Genomic DNA, 16,620 nt, shown 5'->3' on the forward strand with positions numbered 1-16,620 from the left:
TCATCCAATAGGAAGGCCAGTCTCAGTAGCCATTACCCCATCATCCACTTGCCCTATGACTCCTCAGATGACTCTAACCCAGCAGTAGCCACTGACTCCCTTTTTCTAGTAGGCTCTTTTTGGTGATCACAGTGGACATCTGTTCATCTGTTGTCTTTGTCTGAAACCACTACCTCTCACCCTTAGGTTTCTTCCTCTGCCTCCCTGATTGCATTAGAGATGAACACATGACCTAAGCCCGCCAAACAGGGTTCTTTCCTGGGACCCAAAGCCAGCAGGAGAAACTCAGTTTTCTGTAGTGTTAAGCTGCCTTTCAGAAAGGACAGACCCGAGGTTCAGTCCCTGGTCTCATGGAAAACAATGGAGAGTGTGACCTCCAGAGAGATGTCAGGGTGAACCTCATAGGGCCCAAGTTCCTGGGGCCAGGTCACCTCTGTCTGCAGCTGGAACACAAATCGAATCAGTTATTTCCCTTAGTGTTGATGTTGTTCTGAGCTGAGCTGTCATTTACAACTCCAAGTGTTTCCAAAAATGTTATGGGTGTTCACCTGCCCACTGCCACACTGTCCTCCCCAATGTCCTCTCTCATCCACCCAAAACCCATAGGAGCAGCTGGGGTACTGAAGAGGCAGGAGGCGAGACCTCCGATGATTACCTTTTTGAAGGTTTCATCTTCTTTTTAACATTCTATAATGTACACCTCCAGCAGTTTGGCCTCTCTTATTCCCAGTAGCTTCAACTCTTCCAGATTTCCCAGATATTCTCAGATTTCCCCATAATATATATATATATATTTTTTGCAGACACGCAGGCTCAGCTGCCATGGCTCATGGGCCCAGCCGCTCCGCGCCACGTGGGATCTTCCCAGACCAGGGCACGAACCCGCATCCCCTGCATCGGCAGGCGGACTCTCAACCACTGCGCCACCAGGGAAGCCCTCCCCATAATATTTTAAGTTTAACGTTGTACTTTGAAATTCCAGGGACTTGGGCTTACCTGGTGGTGCAGTGGTTAAGAATCCGCCTGCCAATGCAGGGGACACGGGTTCGATCCCTGGTCTGGGAAGATACCACATGCCACAGAGCAACTAAACCCGTACACCACAACTACTGAGCCTGCACTCTAGAGCCCGCAAGCCACAACTACTGAGCCCACGTGCCACAACTACTGAAGCTCACGCGCCTAGAGCCTGTGCTCCGCAACAAGAGAAGCCAGTGCAATGAGAAGCCCGTGCACCGCAACAAAGAGTAGCCCCCGCTCACCACAACTAGAGAAGGCCTGCCTGCAGCAACGAAGATCCAATGCAGCCAAAAATAAATAAGTAGATAAATTAATTTTAAAAAAACTATAGAGTTTTCCAATTAAAAAAAAAAGAAATTCCAGTTATGTGGATTTTCTGTTAGCAGAAAACTAGGTTCCTATCTGGAGGACCATAACTCACAGTAGCTAAGGAGAGAAAATGCAAAAAAGGAGTAGCTCAAAGGCAAGCCATTATTAATTGAAAGCCATTCATCACCCAACTACTAACATGGATACTTTACTACTCCCACCAGTTTTCTGTGTGCAGAGCTCTGTGTTAAATTCTCTCCCACATAACCTTCATAGCAGCCCCATGAGGGATATCCTGTCGTCCTCCCCACTTAAGACAGGTTAAGAAATCTGAAAATAGCCGTTCTGCTACTAAGTAGAGAATTAACTCAAGGTTGCCCCATTCCTGAGCCCAGCTCTTAATCACAACCCTGTCCTGCCTGCCACTTCCTGACTCTTCAGCCTTGGGAAGAAGGTACAGGGAAAGTGGAAGAGCAGGCAATCCCCTCCTGCCCTCCCCATTATCCCAGTTCTAACATCAAGTAGGTCTTTGTGGTATTAAAATGATTGACAGGGTAGAATTTTACAAGTGGAAATGGCCAAGAATGACATCTCCAACGGAAAGGACAGCAGCATGGGCAAAGACAGAGGTAGGAGAATACAACCACTGGATTAACACTGGTCCCCTTGGAGTGGATCTAAGGATCTGTGTAGGGCAGTAGAGAGAAACTCACCAGGAAAGGTGCAGTGTGTGGAAGGGATCGGACATTGGAGTGTGGGGTGGCCTCTCTAACCAAATCTCGGGGGAGTGGAGTGGGGCCTGTAATTTGGAAAAATAGTAACTTAAGGTAATTTTATGTTGACAAACGTTAAACGTGTTTTCTACCACCATCACCACAATCGGCACCACATGCTGTGCTAAGCCCCGTCTGCAAACCGCACGGTATAGGGTTCAGAATCCAGGGGAAGTGAAGCTCTCGGAGGGCTACCTGCACCCAGGCCAAGGGCTGACAATCACAACCGAAAGAAAACCTGGCTCAGAAAGTTCAACAGACTCTGCTCCAGTCAGTCAGGCACCTTCAAGTGCCCTCAGCAAAATAGTATGAGCCGGCAGAGGAGTGGACTGAAGGGTAGACTTAAGTCAGGCCTCAATTCAGGGCCGCTGGACAGGGGTCAGGCAGGACCTGGAGACCAGGGGATCACCAGGACAAGGGCAAAGGGAGGTTCGGGGACAGGGCGACGGCCGGAGGCTGAAGGAGGTCGGGTGTGGGGCGATACACGCCGATGGATTTTCGCGAGCTGCTCCGGGGAGGCGCACCCACCGAGGGTGCTGAGTCACGCTGACCAGGAAAGGGCAAGAAATCGCGGTTCGCCGGAGATACGGGGATCTCCTGGCACTGGGCCCACTCTCCGGAGGTGCGTCGCGCATGCGTCTACGCGCAGGGAAAGCGGGATCAGCTCAGTTAGTGAGGAGGTACGCACGCGTCTGCGTGTGGGCTCGCGCGTCTGCGTGTGGGCTCGCACGTCCGGGGGGTGCAAGTGTGCGCATGTCCCCGCGCCGGGACGGGATAGGGGGGCAGACCGCGGAAGTCGCAGACGCCTCTACCCGCACGTCTGAGATGGACGTGTGCGCACAAGTGCGCATACTCCGAGTTGGGGCGGACTGCGCGTGCGCAGACTAGGAGACCCGAGGACGGGGGAGCCAGCGGCCCCAGGAGGGTCGGAGCTCGTACTGCGTGCTTCGTGCTGTTCGCCTATTCGGCCGAGTATTATCGCTTCGGGATGTCGCCACAGACTTTTCCCTTTGAATCCACTGTTAGGTTTTTAAAAAGAATTTCCCCACCGCACATGGGCATGAGTTTCCAGCAGAAGAGAAAACTCTGTACTTAGTTGAGCTACAGAGCCCTACCCGCAGCTCCTAGCGTCAGTCCCTCCTTGCAGCTCTAGTACAAACACTGATCATGGTGTATTCTTTCAGCCCGACGTGAGAACCGGTTTATTTTAAGGCTAGTTCTATTTTTCGCCCTGTATTAGAATTTGCCTCTGGCCTTAGCAACACCTCGTTTCGTCTGGCTTGAGTTGCTTCGAGCTGTTCTGCACCCTGCACATGTGGCCATGAAGGAGACTCGCTCCTTGCTCTACTGAGGCCTTGGTTCAGGTGAGAGAGAAACATACAAACACACATTCCAGCGGAGTGCTAAGTGCTGTAGTGAAAAGCAAAGCTGGGGGGAGGCTGGGCTCTGGCCCAACAGAACTGGAGAGGCCCAGGCAGGTGGGCACTGGGTGGGGGGTGGGGGTGGGAGGCCTCCTTGAGGTAGCAGGGGTGTATGGGACACCCTGGGGCCTGAGAAGGAAAGGCAGCAGCTAGGGGAGGACCAGGTTGATGGCAGTGGAGATGTAAGAACATGGTGGAATTTAAATATGCTTGCAGATGCACTTGTAGGACTTGCTGCTTAAGTGAATGAGGAGAGTAAAGACGATCAAGAATGTCTTCTAGGATCTCTGCCTGTGCGCTGGGTGGATGAATAGTGGCACCTCTTACCAAGATTGGGAAAGAAGGGGTTGTCTTCCCTCAAAGACTGAGTTTTACGGTCACAGACTGCATCTTCTGTGCAGCCCTGGCTCCCATCCTAGCAAGGGCCTCGCCCCTAGGTGACAATAGTAAATGTTGAAATGAATGACACTCCTGAAGCAATCCTTCCTCCACACCTAGGTCCACATCCCCAACTCAGTCCCAATATAAGCCACATCCAGTCCGCCTCACAGACAAGCAGAGGCCTGTGCCCAGCCAGCAGACCCCTGTGGAATCATAAGGCCAGCTGTTTGTGTTACTTGCAGGAGCCTGTCCCTGGAGGTTCCTCAGACTCCCATGCACATATGGTTGGCAGCCTGACAGTCATGTTGTCCACATACATGGCTTTTTGGTAATTGAAGAGCCATCTCCAGATCAGGAAGCAGATCACAAGAGGGGTCACACAGAGCACAGAGGAACGTCCTTTCACAGCACCATGGCTGGAATGCAGTGTTTCAGCTACGCTCCTAGAGCTGGACGCCCCAGTCTCCCAGCATCCCCTGGTGGAAAAAGAGGGGCACCGTCCTCATAAGGACCTCACCTACCTGTGTGTCGTCCTCCATTTCTCGGCTGAGCTAAAGCCTCCAAGGACCTTCTTGGGGCTCCGGTGAACATCTGTTCTGCTTCCATCCCCACCCACCTGGCATGGAGCTGGGGCTACGGGACTCCTGTCTCCACCACTGTTGTGAATCAGAAGTCAGGGAACGGCACCAGGTACTAGTGTTAAATGGGAACACGTTTGAATAAAATGTGTTTTTCTGTCTAGCATTTTAATGTGTCTTCCAGTGTCTGCCTTAGCATACCCACGCAACATGGCTGTTCCTAAGCAGCCTTGTCCTGAGGTGCACTTAGAAGGCTCTAGGACTAAGTCTTCATGCTCAGCTTTTAGGCATCTCAGCAGAAAGAAGCCTGAGTGGTACTTGTACGGGTAGGTTATATATTAATGCTCACTTACTCCATTATCCTAAGTTCATGAAAAAAGTTTCAATCAAATGCTGTCTTGCTGTAAATGAAAATGAGCTGAAATTCCCCTGTAACCCACCCACCTTTTGTGGTTCCCATTTTGCAATCTTTCCTTCTCCATTAGCAGGATGGCATCAGCCAGTGAGACTAGTCCTTCTTGCCCCTGTGAGGCAGGGTCTGTCTGCCACACAGTGGGTCCCTGGCAGAACTGGGGGAGATCATCCCTGCATCTGCTCCTGGAAAGGCTGGCTGGGCAGCTCACAAGCGCCCATGTTTGGTGGAATGTGTGTGTTGGCAGATCACAACCCAAGGAGAGAGTCTGCATCCTTCCAGGTGACCTCCTTCACCACGACATTGGCTCTGCCCACACAGAGACCTCTTCCAGCTTTGGCCTTCAGGAAGCTAACAGGAGAGGTGTGGTAGGTTGTCCTGCTTTCTGCCCACCCACCCCAGCTCATCCTAATACCCCCAGTGGTATTACCCTTGCAAGGGCTCAGAATCAGACGACAGGCTGACCTAAACGTACTTGGGTGCAGCTTTTCAAAGTAATGAACCAGACAGGGCTGCTGACATGGTATCTGCTGCAGTTCATTTTCAACAGAGATACAAAAATTATTAAATGTATATTTTAATAAAGCCAATAGTTATTTTACTTATAGGAGCTTTAAAAGTAAGATACAAAATGTAGAGTTCCAGTTTGGAAGCGCTGTAACTAGTCACACGAGCAACGCAGCCACGCCTGGCCACACAAAGGACACACACACACACACACACGCACACACGCGCTTTGGTGAGACCCCTCTGCCGAGCGCAGCACCTGGAATTACCAGTATTCAGAGCAAGGCGGTGCTGAGAACACAGCACCTACAAGGAGACCACACAAACAGCTTCACACAGTCTCATAGCCCATGGAGATGCAATCACAAAATGTCTTCCTTACTTGAGAAAAACAGACTGGAAAGTGACAATTAGCAATGTTGATGTCACCTACGCTGGAGCATCAAGGACTGACCTCTGTCCAGGATGAGGTCTTTGGGGAGGCACTATTAAAACAAGAGTACTTCAGTATAACAGAACTTGAAACACAGGGTACTGTAGACACATTACTGAAGGAAATAGAAAACTATCTAACAAGTAAAACAGCCACGGACAACTTCAACAGTGATTAGTGCACACACTGTGACAGCTAACACAGACAAGAGCCACGCAGGGTTGGCGCAAAGCACGTGCCTGAAAGGTCTATGTACAAAATAGTTCTCTGTAAACATGGTGAGGTGACTGTTCAGAACCCACGGTGAAAGGATCATGAGTACAGGCAGCAATGGCATCCGCACACAGCACAAAAGACAACACCCGAGGCCTGGAAACAGCCTGGCAACACAGTACTAAAAATTCAGATGGCTGGGCTCAGACACCCTAAGGGTCCTCTATAATTAGTGTGTATACGACATATATATATATATATTCTTTTTGGTATTTTTAAATATAAATTTACTTATATCCATAGAAAAATGAGAACATAACTGTGTTATTACAATCTTTGCTGGAAAAGCTTATATGGAGTTAGAAAGAATAAACCATTTATTAGTAGTTAACATATATTAAAATGGTTTAATGATTTAAGAAAATATAAAAAAAATATTAATACTGTCAAACTTTTATACCAGAAAATATTATGGATTTTTCTCAATTAGACTTTTTCAAAGATGAAATATGAAAATTTTAAATAAGTTTTATATAAAGAACTTCTGTAACCTCAATTAATATACAGTGGGGTATGCCTAGTCTATATAGATATATTTATTATTTCTCAATTTAAGCACCATTCAATTCTTCTGGATCCATTCTGGCTGGAAAAATATCCCTAAATCCACAGGATGGTATCTATTTAATAGCACGTTAACTGAAAATGAGGTTTGTTTTTTTTTTAAAGAAAAAACTTTTAAATTAATTCCTATCAACATCCTAATTGGTTTGTCTTGAGCCAGCTCACAATGTTACTGCAATTTCAAGTGTCTCTCTGCAGCCCCTGACCACACCTCCACGTTTGAGACTGTGTCGAAGCCTCTGGCCACGTGTGGAAGGACCTGAGGGCTGAAGGTGTAGCTTCATCTGGCACGCGGACAGCAACCAGCTGGCTCATCTCCACGCACCATAAGGGCTATGTCTCCGACATGATTTATGATCCTGCTTTTGTAAATCTGGCAGAGGCTGCACCCCCTGGGTGCTGCTGTGGGGTGGCAAGGGGCTGTCCACCTACAGAAAACCCAGGAGGTTGCTTCTGATCACAAATATTCTATACTTTGCCCAGTTCGTATAAGCTTAAATAAAGATAGTGTTGAACAAACCTCCAGCCACTCTATTTGTTATCTTAAAATATTCAATGCATTTTAGGCAGGAGATGTTTTAACTAAAAACCTATATGAAAAATAGCTATAAAATACAGTGATTGGTGTGTGGTCAGTCATCACTCAGTGTGTTAAGGAGGGGGAAGGGGAGGGTTTCAGAAGAATGGTCAGTTTTGCTCTCAGCCTTCAGGCCTGAGGCCTTCCCAACACACACAGTGGGACTACAAACTTAAGAGAGCTGTGTTTCTCAAAGTGTGGCCTGTGGCCCACCTGCATCAGAATCACCAGAGGTGCTTATTAAACTCGAAGATCCCCCAGCATCTCCCTGAGGAGGGTCAGAAAACTCCATCTTCAGCTGGCCCTCCAGGCGTCTGATGCCTCCAAAGTTTTGAGAAGCCAGGCCTTAAAGGCTTGGAGTTGCCAACCACCCCCATCCCCAAGGATCCCTGCCTGGGACAGGGGTGCACTGGTCCTCTGGGGGGCTGGTGCCAGCTAGTTAGCCCTGGGGTGGGGACACTGGCCCCAACAGCTCTGAGCAGGCAGGCAGGCTGGTCCTGGGTCAGTACTGGGGCAAGTAGGCTGGCCTGCGCTCAGCCTTCCCGGGGAAGGCCTTGAAGCCCTTGGGCGCTGCCTTGTGTGCCGGTGGGGGTGCGGGCTGCGGCGGGGTCTGCACGTAGGTGAAGGAGGCGGCGCTGCAGTCGCTGGTGGCGGCCCACACTGGGGACTGCAGCATCTGCATGGTGTCATTCCACTGGCTGCCAGGGCTGGCAACTGCATAGAGTGGTGCACTTGGGCCAGGCAGGGTGCTGGGCAGCGGGGAAGGGTGTTGCCAGGGGGCTTTGGGTGGCCACGTTTTGGTTTTGTTATCCTGAGAGACAGAAGAGGGTTCTTAGTGGCATTTCTGGCAACTGATCATCTTTTCCCACCTCCCCAGATCTCTGGTCCTTATACCCACTGAGAAAACAGGGTGAGAGCCCCAGCCCTCCCCACAGTTCTGGAGCAGCACGTCTAACAGAACTCGCAACATTTCAGACAGAAATGTTCTATGTCTGCACCATCTAGTACAGTAGCTGCTCACCGCACATGGCCAGTGCAACTGAAGAACTCGATCTTTCTTTATATTTAAGTAATTTCAATTTAAGTAGCTACATGTGGCTAATGGCTGTCATGTTAGACAGCACAGCCCCAGAACTTCCTCTACGTGTGGCTCTGAGTCAGCTGAGATGGCTAATCATTTAGACAAAAATCACAGGAAGAAAGTTGTTCACCACAAAGAACCCCTCATTTCTTTGAGGCCCTCTTAAAAGTTAAGCTTTGGAACCTTACTCATGGTCTGTACCCATAAAGCCAGCCCTCTGTGGAGAGAGCAGGGCCCACAATACCTGGTTCACGTCCTCCACTGTGGTAAGAAGAGGCGGTGAGGGCAGCGTGCTGGTCTCCTGCTCTCCACTGCTGTGCTTCCTGAAAGAACCAAGAGCTCAGTGCAGTGGTCACCTGGCTTCCCGTCCAGCTTCTCTCTAGAGGACATCCTAGCCACTTGGCTCAGGTGTCTTCAGGCACTGGTTCTAGGTGGGGAGGCCTTGGGGCCACCGCATGCAGGGGACTAAGGTGGGTCCCCATGGAGTGGCGCACTCAGCAGGCCGTCACAGGGCTGGGCTGGGGCAGAGGTGGCGGGCATGAAGACTGGCACTGGCTGTTTCAGCTGCTGAGTCCACCAGCTCCAGCCTTTTGTTAATTTATTCAACACATACAGACTGATTGTTTACCATACACTGGGGATAGGTGACAAAAACAAAACAAAAGGCTGTTAGTTTTACTACTAACATGAAAAAATTTCTGTTATTACGTTGAATGAAAGAGGCAGGCATAGCAGGCAGAGAGCCAAGTAAACCAGTCTATCAGCGCTGCTACGTGCAGACAGCAGCCTCTGCAGAGGTGGTGCTACAAGTGCCTTTCTAGACGTCCAGTCAGCCTCTCTTTCCTGTGCCTAAAACAGAAGCCTTCAGATCTCTCCAAGGCTCAGTCCTGCTCTTCCTACAGTCCTCCGTGCCTCAGTCCACGGCACCCTCTTTCACACAGATGCTCAGGCCAAAAACTTGCGTCTCACCCTTGATTCTTCTCTCTCTCACATACCCCACTGACAATTTCTCACCAGTTGCTCTAACATTTTGTTCAGCTTTCTGCTCATCAGAGGCCTCCCTGACTGCCATTCAGAACACAGAAAATCCACCTTTCCCCTCAGTCCCTGCCCTCATACCCTACTTTATTTTTCTTCATAGCACCTACTCCAAACTGACATATTTGGGATTTTTTTATCGGCCTTCCTTCAATCGAATATCAGTTTCATGAGGAAGGGGACTTTGATTTGTTTGCTGCTGTATCACCAGTGCCTGGTACATGATGGGTGCTACTGAATAAATGAAGGTGTCCCCCCCCCCGCCCAAATTCAAATGCTAAAGCCCTAATTTCCAGTACCTCAGAATGTGACTGTATTTAGAGATAAGCTGTTTAAACAACTAATTAAGTTAAAATGAAGTCATTAGGGTGAGCTCCAACCCAATATGACTAGTGTCCTTATAATAAGAGAAGATTAGGACACAGACACACAGAGAGAAGACCATGTGAGGATACAGGGAAAAGACGGCCACCTGCAAGCAAAGGAGAGAGGCCTCAGAAGAAATCAACCCTGCTGACACCTTGATCTCAAGACTTCTAGCCTCCAGAACTACGAGAAAATAAATTCTTGTCGTTAAGTCCCCAGTTTGTGTTTTTTTGATATGGTTGCCCTAGCAAACAAATACAGTGTTTGTGAGAATTAAGTGAGAAAATGTACATGAATGCTTAACCCAGGGCCTGGCACAAAGAATGCACCCTAGCTTGTATCAGCAATCACTGTCATCACCACCGTAACTGCTCTGTGCATCCTACTCTGTGTGACTCAGGTACCCTTCCATCTTTATCTACCTGCTCCCCATTGCTTATCCAATGAAGCCTGACCCTGTGACACGAGGGCCATGCTACGTGGCCTCCCTGTCCCCTCCACAGCATGACTTCTGATGCCCTGGCGACCGTGCATGCTCTCTATTCCTGCCCATGTCCTTTAGAACGCCACCTCTGGGCCTCTGCTTCCTCACACCCACAACAGTCTCTGCATTTCTTTCTAAACAAATTCTTCTCTTATTTCAGGGCCCATTTTAATTTTTGTGACTACTTGTGAAAACTTCAGATCTGAATATACTACGTAACTATTTTTTTCAACTTTGAAATACCATTCAGGGGTCATTTTACCCAGTTCCACCTTTGACAAAGAAATAGAGGGTCAGAGAGGGCCAGGCCCATGTTCGGAGGTGCAAAGCCTGTTGGAGAGCCCAGTTAGAACTTGGTTGTCCTGGTCCTGCTCCTCCCACGGAAAGGGCTGCCTCCGGTAAGGCACAGACCAGCATCAGCAGACCTGGTTCTCCACAATACTCCCTGCCTGTCATACTGGTATTGTGGGCTACCACTTGCATGAGGCTGTTCTACCAGCAAAAACTCAACCCAACTTTAAGTCACCACACAAGCTTCGGCAAGACAGTACTGGAAGAGGCCCTCTGCCTCTTTCACGCACGGGTGACTGGGAGTGATGGGGCTACTGAACTTTGTAAGAGGAATAGCTGTGGTTCACATTTACAGACCCCTCTGTTCTTTGGTTTAAAATTTCTTCATACCTTCTCTGCTTGACAGCAGCAACGAGGTCAGGCCCTGAAAACATGGAGAACAAGCTGTCCCCATTGGCGGAGGACGTCTCGTCACTCGAGCTGGCCGAATCTCCCTGAGCACCCGACCAGCCGCTGTGCAGGCCATCCCTGAAAGCCAAAGAGAGAAGCTGGTTCTGGGCCTCCTGAAGCCAGCCTGGACACTGGCTGGACAGCCCGAGGCCAGCCCTCACCCCCGCCCCGGCCCTAAAACAACAGTCTTTTCCCTGTACTCATCTCACAACCCAAGAGTGGTCTCTTGTCTCTCTCCTTCTTCTAAAAACTCCTCAGAAGCCTGTGGTTTATAGATGAAATTCATTTTAGACCAAACAAAAAGCTGAGATGGTCTTTAGCTGTGCAGTTATTAACCAGGTAGCAGAAAGAGATGTAAAAAAAAATCAGTCCTCAGATGTCTTTATGATGATAATCCACAGTTCTCTCAATACACTGAACTGAAAACCTTTGGTTTTTGTAGGCTACAAGGATCACATTCCATAAATGATACAGGTTTCATAGCCATGCTCATTTCAGCTAAAGACCGTGTTAAACATGCAATTACTTCACAAACACCACCAAATAAGATCCTTGTCTAGAGCAGAAGAGCCTGTCTCAAAAATCACCAATTTATACCAATGGTGTCTTCACAGGGACACAACATGCCACTTGGCATCCTACAGTCAGTCACAAAACTCTGACCCCCTGAGAATTTGACCATGTGCCACTCTCTCACGTGGGGGCCTAGAAATGAACTGCCTGATAAGGGTGCACAAAGGCCCCATGGGGAACACCCAGGTCCCAAACTCAGCTTCCCTCCCACATCCAGCACTCACCCTTCTGCAAAGAACTCTGGGAAAGGCCAGGTCCGATGGGCATCATCCATGGGTGGCCAATGGCCCCGGGGGTTGCCAGGGCGGCGACCGTGTTGGACTTGCCGCTTCTGCTGCATTGCTTGGCTCACTCCTGCCACATAGCGTGCAAACTCGGGGTCTGAACCCACTGTGTTAAGACAAAGGGATAAACAAGATTTGGGGCCAAACTGGCCTCTTGTTTTCTTCCCTACCTTCTGAGGATGTCTTGGTGACACACACAGTGAAAAGTGGTGATGGGTTACCAGGCTTGTGGCCCAGAGAGGGCTGCAGGATTTGCCCTGCAGTCTGCTGTGGTGAGATGGGGATTTCAGTACATGGGTCTGAAGATGGGGTATGGTGTGTACATAGGGACTGTCAGGAAGGGACATGCCTAGGACTGGGGCAGGCTGAATGTGCACAAAGACAAAACAAAGAGAGAACAAAAAAGTTTGCTTTAGCCATGACTAAATTTTAAAGACAAATGCTAGTTACTTTAAAACTTCCCAGGGACTTCCCTGGCAGTCCAGTGGTTAAGACTTCGCCTTCCAATGCAGGGGGTGCGGGTTCAACCCCTGGTCAGGGAGTTAAAATCCCACATGCCTTGGGGCCAAAAAAACCAAAACATAAAACAGAAGCAATACTGTAACAAATTCAATAAAGACTTTAAAAATGATCCACATCAAAAAAAAACCCAAAACAAAACAAAACAAAAAAACTTTCCAGTGTGTGGTGCTACATACTTAACAACTAAGAAAATCAGATGATGACTTCAGCCAAGAAATAAGCTGAAGGTTATAAAAGCATCAGGGTCAGATGGAGAATATCTGCCCTTCCCCCTTGGGCTCAACTCTGATCCAGTATTTTCCTGGCTATTGAAGGCAGACCTGCTAATTCAGTTTGAAGATAATAAGAGTGGTAACGAATAAGATAAAATTTTAAAATGCATTAAGAGGTAGATGGAAACGTACTGGACAGAACTGAGTAAGGATGTGCAGGGCAGTACAAGTAGGAGGAAAAACAGCATAGGAGAAATTCAGAGAAAGTCAAACAAAAAGATATGGTAGGAAAACATCTATAGGTCACAAACTGAATAGGACTCAACAGTGTATACTTTTTAGCTTCAAGTTGGGAAAGACACTAGGGCTCAATCCCACTCTTAGCTTTTTCTCTCAGGGAGCTGCCATGTGTGCACTGCACAAAGATGCCCACACCGGGTAGAGCAGGGGCTGTGTGTGCCTGTCCAGAGGGGGCACTCTGTTCTAGCTGCCCCTGCCTGAGAGGGTGCCTTCTGTAATTCATCCATCCAGAATGCCCTTTCTTAATTTGAAAAAAGGGCTATGTAGACCTTATGCCCTTGGAGTGGAAGCTACATTAAGAACTTGAAGATCAGAAAGGCACATCCAGAAGGAAAAGCTAGTAGGATTCCTAGGCTAAAGACATAAAGGCTGTTCAGGCCTCAGTAGAGATCAAAGATGATAAAATTCTGCCAAACACCATTTATACTCTGGATTTAATTACAGGACTGTCAAAAAATGTCCACACTGTTTATCAGCAATTGAGAAAACGTGCCACGCCCACCCAGCTGGTGGCAGGCAGATGGGCTTGCTCTTCCATAGCAGGGTGGAACTGTTTGCCCTTCCCCACATCCCCAGGGGTTCCCCACACCCACTCACCCAAGGAGAGCAAGAACAAGAGAGCATGAGCAGCAGTATGAGGAATTCTGAGAAGACATATGAAAACATTTCTTTCCTTTAATAGTTAATGCTGGGTTCATTTAGTAGGGAATCTCCTCTTCTGGTGGTTATTTATATAAATATGTGCTATATTTACTTACACTATCTCACAGCCCTGTGAATGAAATATATTTTCCACTTCCATGTACCATTTGCTAAATTAGAGGAAAAAAGTAATCGATTGCTATATATTTACCTTGCATCTACCCACCTTACCAGATTCACTTACTAATTCTGGAGATTTTTTATTAAGGAGGCTTGTTTTTTTAAATTCTATTTCCAGCAAAGAGATGTGCTCTTTAATCTACTCTTTTCTAAAGCTTATACCACTTACCTCCTTTGTTTTTGTCTTGCTACATTTGCCAGAAAGTTCAAGACAAAGTTACATGCTATTGGTGGTAGCAGTTGCCACCCTGTCTGGGTCTTGATTTTAACTGGAACGCTTTTGTTTCACTATACAAAGTACTACTTGCTACTGGTTTTGGTAGATAAGTCTTTCATATTCAAGACATTTTCTTCTATTTATGTTTTACTTTGAGGGGTTTACTTAAGAATTGCTGGTTAAGAATTGTTTACTTAAGAATTACTTAAGAATTGTTTACTTAAGAATTGCTACTTAAGAATTGTCTTTTACCAAATGTTTTTACGGCATCTATTGCTGTATGAGTTTTTCTCATATTGGTTGAAACGACAGATTACTGTACAGGAGCAGAGTTCCTTATACTGACCTACCTTACACTGCTGAAGTAAACCAGATATAACTCCTTTGATACACTGCTAGATTTTCTTGCATCTATCTACACTCATAAAAAGTTTTTATGGTAAAATCATGTTGGCTTCATAACTCCCTTTCCAATCTCTTCTCCTGGAATAGAACCGGGCAGGTTTTCCACTTCTTGATGCAATTTTGGTAATGTATGTTTTATTAGGAAAAAATCCATTTTCCATTCAGTTTTTATGTATGTTGTCATCACGTCATATGTGATAATGTCTTAAAGTTCTTTTAATCTCTCCTATACCTGTAGTTATGTCTCCTTTCTCTATCCTAATCTTGTTTCTCTTTGCTCTCTCTTAATCAGCATTATAATAAATTGGTTTCTCTATTTTATTGGTCTTCTAAAGACCCTTCTTTTAGATTTATTTACAATGTCTATTATATTTTTCTTTTAAATTTAATTAGCTTTGGCTTTTACCCTTTTTTTTAAATTGAAGTATAGTTGATTTACAATATTATGTTAGTTTCAGGTGTACAACAACTTTTATCCTTAACTAATTCCTCCTCCTAGTTTATCTTTGTTTTGTTTCTAAATTCTTTTTCTAATTTCCTAAGATAACTCTGGTGAATCTTCACACTGTCTAGGCCAGGAAAAGCTATATTCTATGAAGGCAGGAGGGTGCCTTACTACCTTTCACTGGTTCTAGAGTTTAGGCAAAAACGAACCACAGAACAGGTTATGTAATCAGGAAAAAAGCAGCCCACGAAGGGCCAGCCATTTTAGCTCCCATGAATGGGAGCCCTCTTGAACTATGGGACTTTGAGCCATTCAACTTCTCTTAGCCTCAATTCTGCCCTCTATAAAGTGAGAAAATTAGTTCCACTTACCTTATCAGACTCATTCTAACCACTGCTTCCTACCTTTGCTGGAACTGTCCAATACTTGCCATCAGACAGTGAGAAAGGGTCTTTAAAGGGGGATTAAGTCACTGCCTCATATAAGTAAGGATGTGGTAGATGGGCCCTATGAAGTCTTTGGTGATAATATTTAAGTTAAAACCCCAAGGTGGAGAGGTGGGGGCTCACATACCTGCAGGATCAAAAGGCAGAATCTCTCCCAACATCCCAAAGACTCCATCGCTTTGGTCACGGTTTGGCCAGGTGTTATTTCTAGGTCCCTGCGGCTTCTGTCCCAAAACCTCCGACATCATATTATCCATATAACTGCTCACCAGACCCAAGCTGTACAAGTCAGAACTGAGATCAGATATGCCAGGCCACTGGCCAAGGGGAGACAGACCGGCTCCAATGGGTTGTGTTGGCTGCTGGGATGAGCCGTGTACCCATTTCCCAGGAGCCCGATGCTGGGGCAGGGGCTGCTGCGGTCCAACGGGTTGGAGCAGGTGTTGGTAGTACTGGACCTGGGGTTGTTGTTGTTTTGGGGACTGCTGCTGAGGTGCCAGGCCCGGCTGGGGTGTCAGAGGTGTGTGTGCCCTAGTCTGGGGAGGCCGCGGCGGAGGGGGCACTGGCAGTGACGGCTGCTGTGGCTGCATAGCTCCTGCCTTCTGCTCAGTCACCATGGCTATGGCAGCAGAATTACGCCTTGTCACCAGTGGGGAGCCCTGATGTGACTGGCCCATGTTAAAGCCCGAAAGAAAATCTATCACCTCCTGCATTTCCTGATCGGTTGGTAAGTTCATACCCTTCTCGTCCTTGCCATCATCCCCTTGCACGAAGCTGTCATGCCTCTCCATGAGAAAACCATTGGCCATCTGATTACTGGAATTCTGAGCTGACTGTGAAGGGTCTGCAGTCCTAGGGAAATTACCAATGTTCAAAATGCTTTGTAATCTTGAATCAGTATTACTGGGCATTTTGGCCTTCTCTTCTGAACACCCAGCTATGAAGATATTTTTGGAAGGGGTATTTGGAATGGAATAATTTGTGCTGCTGCTAGAGCTGGTACATGAAGCTTTCTTGGTGAACCGGGATGTCAGTTTGGAGAAGGTCTTCTGTAGGCCACCTGAAGATTTGTTTCCATTCCCAGAAGGCAAGTCAGCCTGATTTCCAAAATCACAGATCTCCCTTTGAAGCTGGATTTGTATGCAGGGTAAAGCTTGTTCCCTATTTAAAGAGAAATGCATTTAAAAAAAGGACAAATATACAAATTGGACAATGAAATGGATCTCTTTGGTATTTAAGAAAGACTTTAAGAATAAAAAGACCTCTTTGTTTGCTATCAGGTTCATTTATTTTATAGATAAACACCCAAGAGTTTTAAAAGTACATAATTTAAGCACTTACTATCTATATTTATTATAAAAAATCTACCATGTCTAACGCAGGGCTGTGAAAACTACATTAGATTTCTGGCCTGAGGATTTTGAGTGAAACTCTCT

At 47.1% G+C, this 16,620-nt stretch overlaps 1 protein-coding gene and 1 long non-coding RNA gene across 7 annotated transcripts in view; one reads left to right on the forward strand and one right to left on the reverse strand.

Annotated features, from left to right (window-relative positions):
* The first annotated feature begins 1,802 nt into the window (after positions 1-1,802).
* LOC132510439 (uncharacterized) lies at positions 1,803-5,255 on the forward strand. The gene is made up of 4 exons (XR_009537302.1): positions 1,803-1,958; positions 3,343-3,466; positions 4,022-4,594; positions 5,142-5,255. It is a non-coding gene; the product is annotated as an uncharacterized LOC132510439 (long non-coding RNA).
* Positions 5,256-5,455: 200 nt separating this feature from the next.
* Positions 5,456-16,620, reverse strand: part of GARRE1 (granule associated Rac and RHOG effector 1) — a 79,441-nt gene continuing 68,276 nt past the window's right edge. For 3 of the 6 annotated variants that reach the window (XM_060132498.1, XM_060132499.1, XM_060132497.1), the window contains exons 10-14: positions 15,312-16,345; positions 11,756-11,921; positions 10,899-11,036; positions 8,574-8,652; positions 5,456-8,059 (exon numbers count right to left, since the gene is read on the reverse strand). In XM_060132498.1, the coding sequence (XP_059988481.1) occupies positions 7,751-8,059; positions 8,574-8,652; positions 10,899-11,036; positions 11,756-11,921; positions 15,312-16,345 (1,726 nt within the window). In that variant the 3' untranslated portion in view covers positions 5,456-7,750. Of the gene's footprint in view, positions 8,060-8,572; positions 8,964-10,898; positions 11,221-11,755; positions 11,922-15,311; positions 16,346-16,620 lie in introns of those variants that run through there. The other 3 variants (XM_060132500.1, XM_060132501.1, XM_060132502.1) reach the window with 3 other exon arrangements.

Source organism: Lagenorhynchus albirostris, chromosome 19, assembly GCF_949774975.1.
Source record: "Lagenorhynchus albirostris chromosome 19, mLagAlb1.1, whole genome shotgun sequence".
Classification (NCBI taxonomy): Eukaryota; Metazoa; Chordata; class Mammalia; order Artiodactyla; family Delphinidae; genus Lagenorhynchus; species Lagenorhynchus albirostris.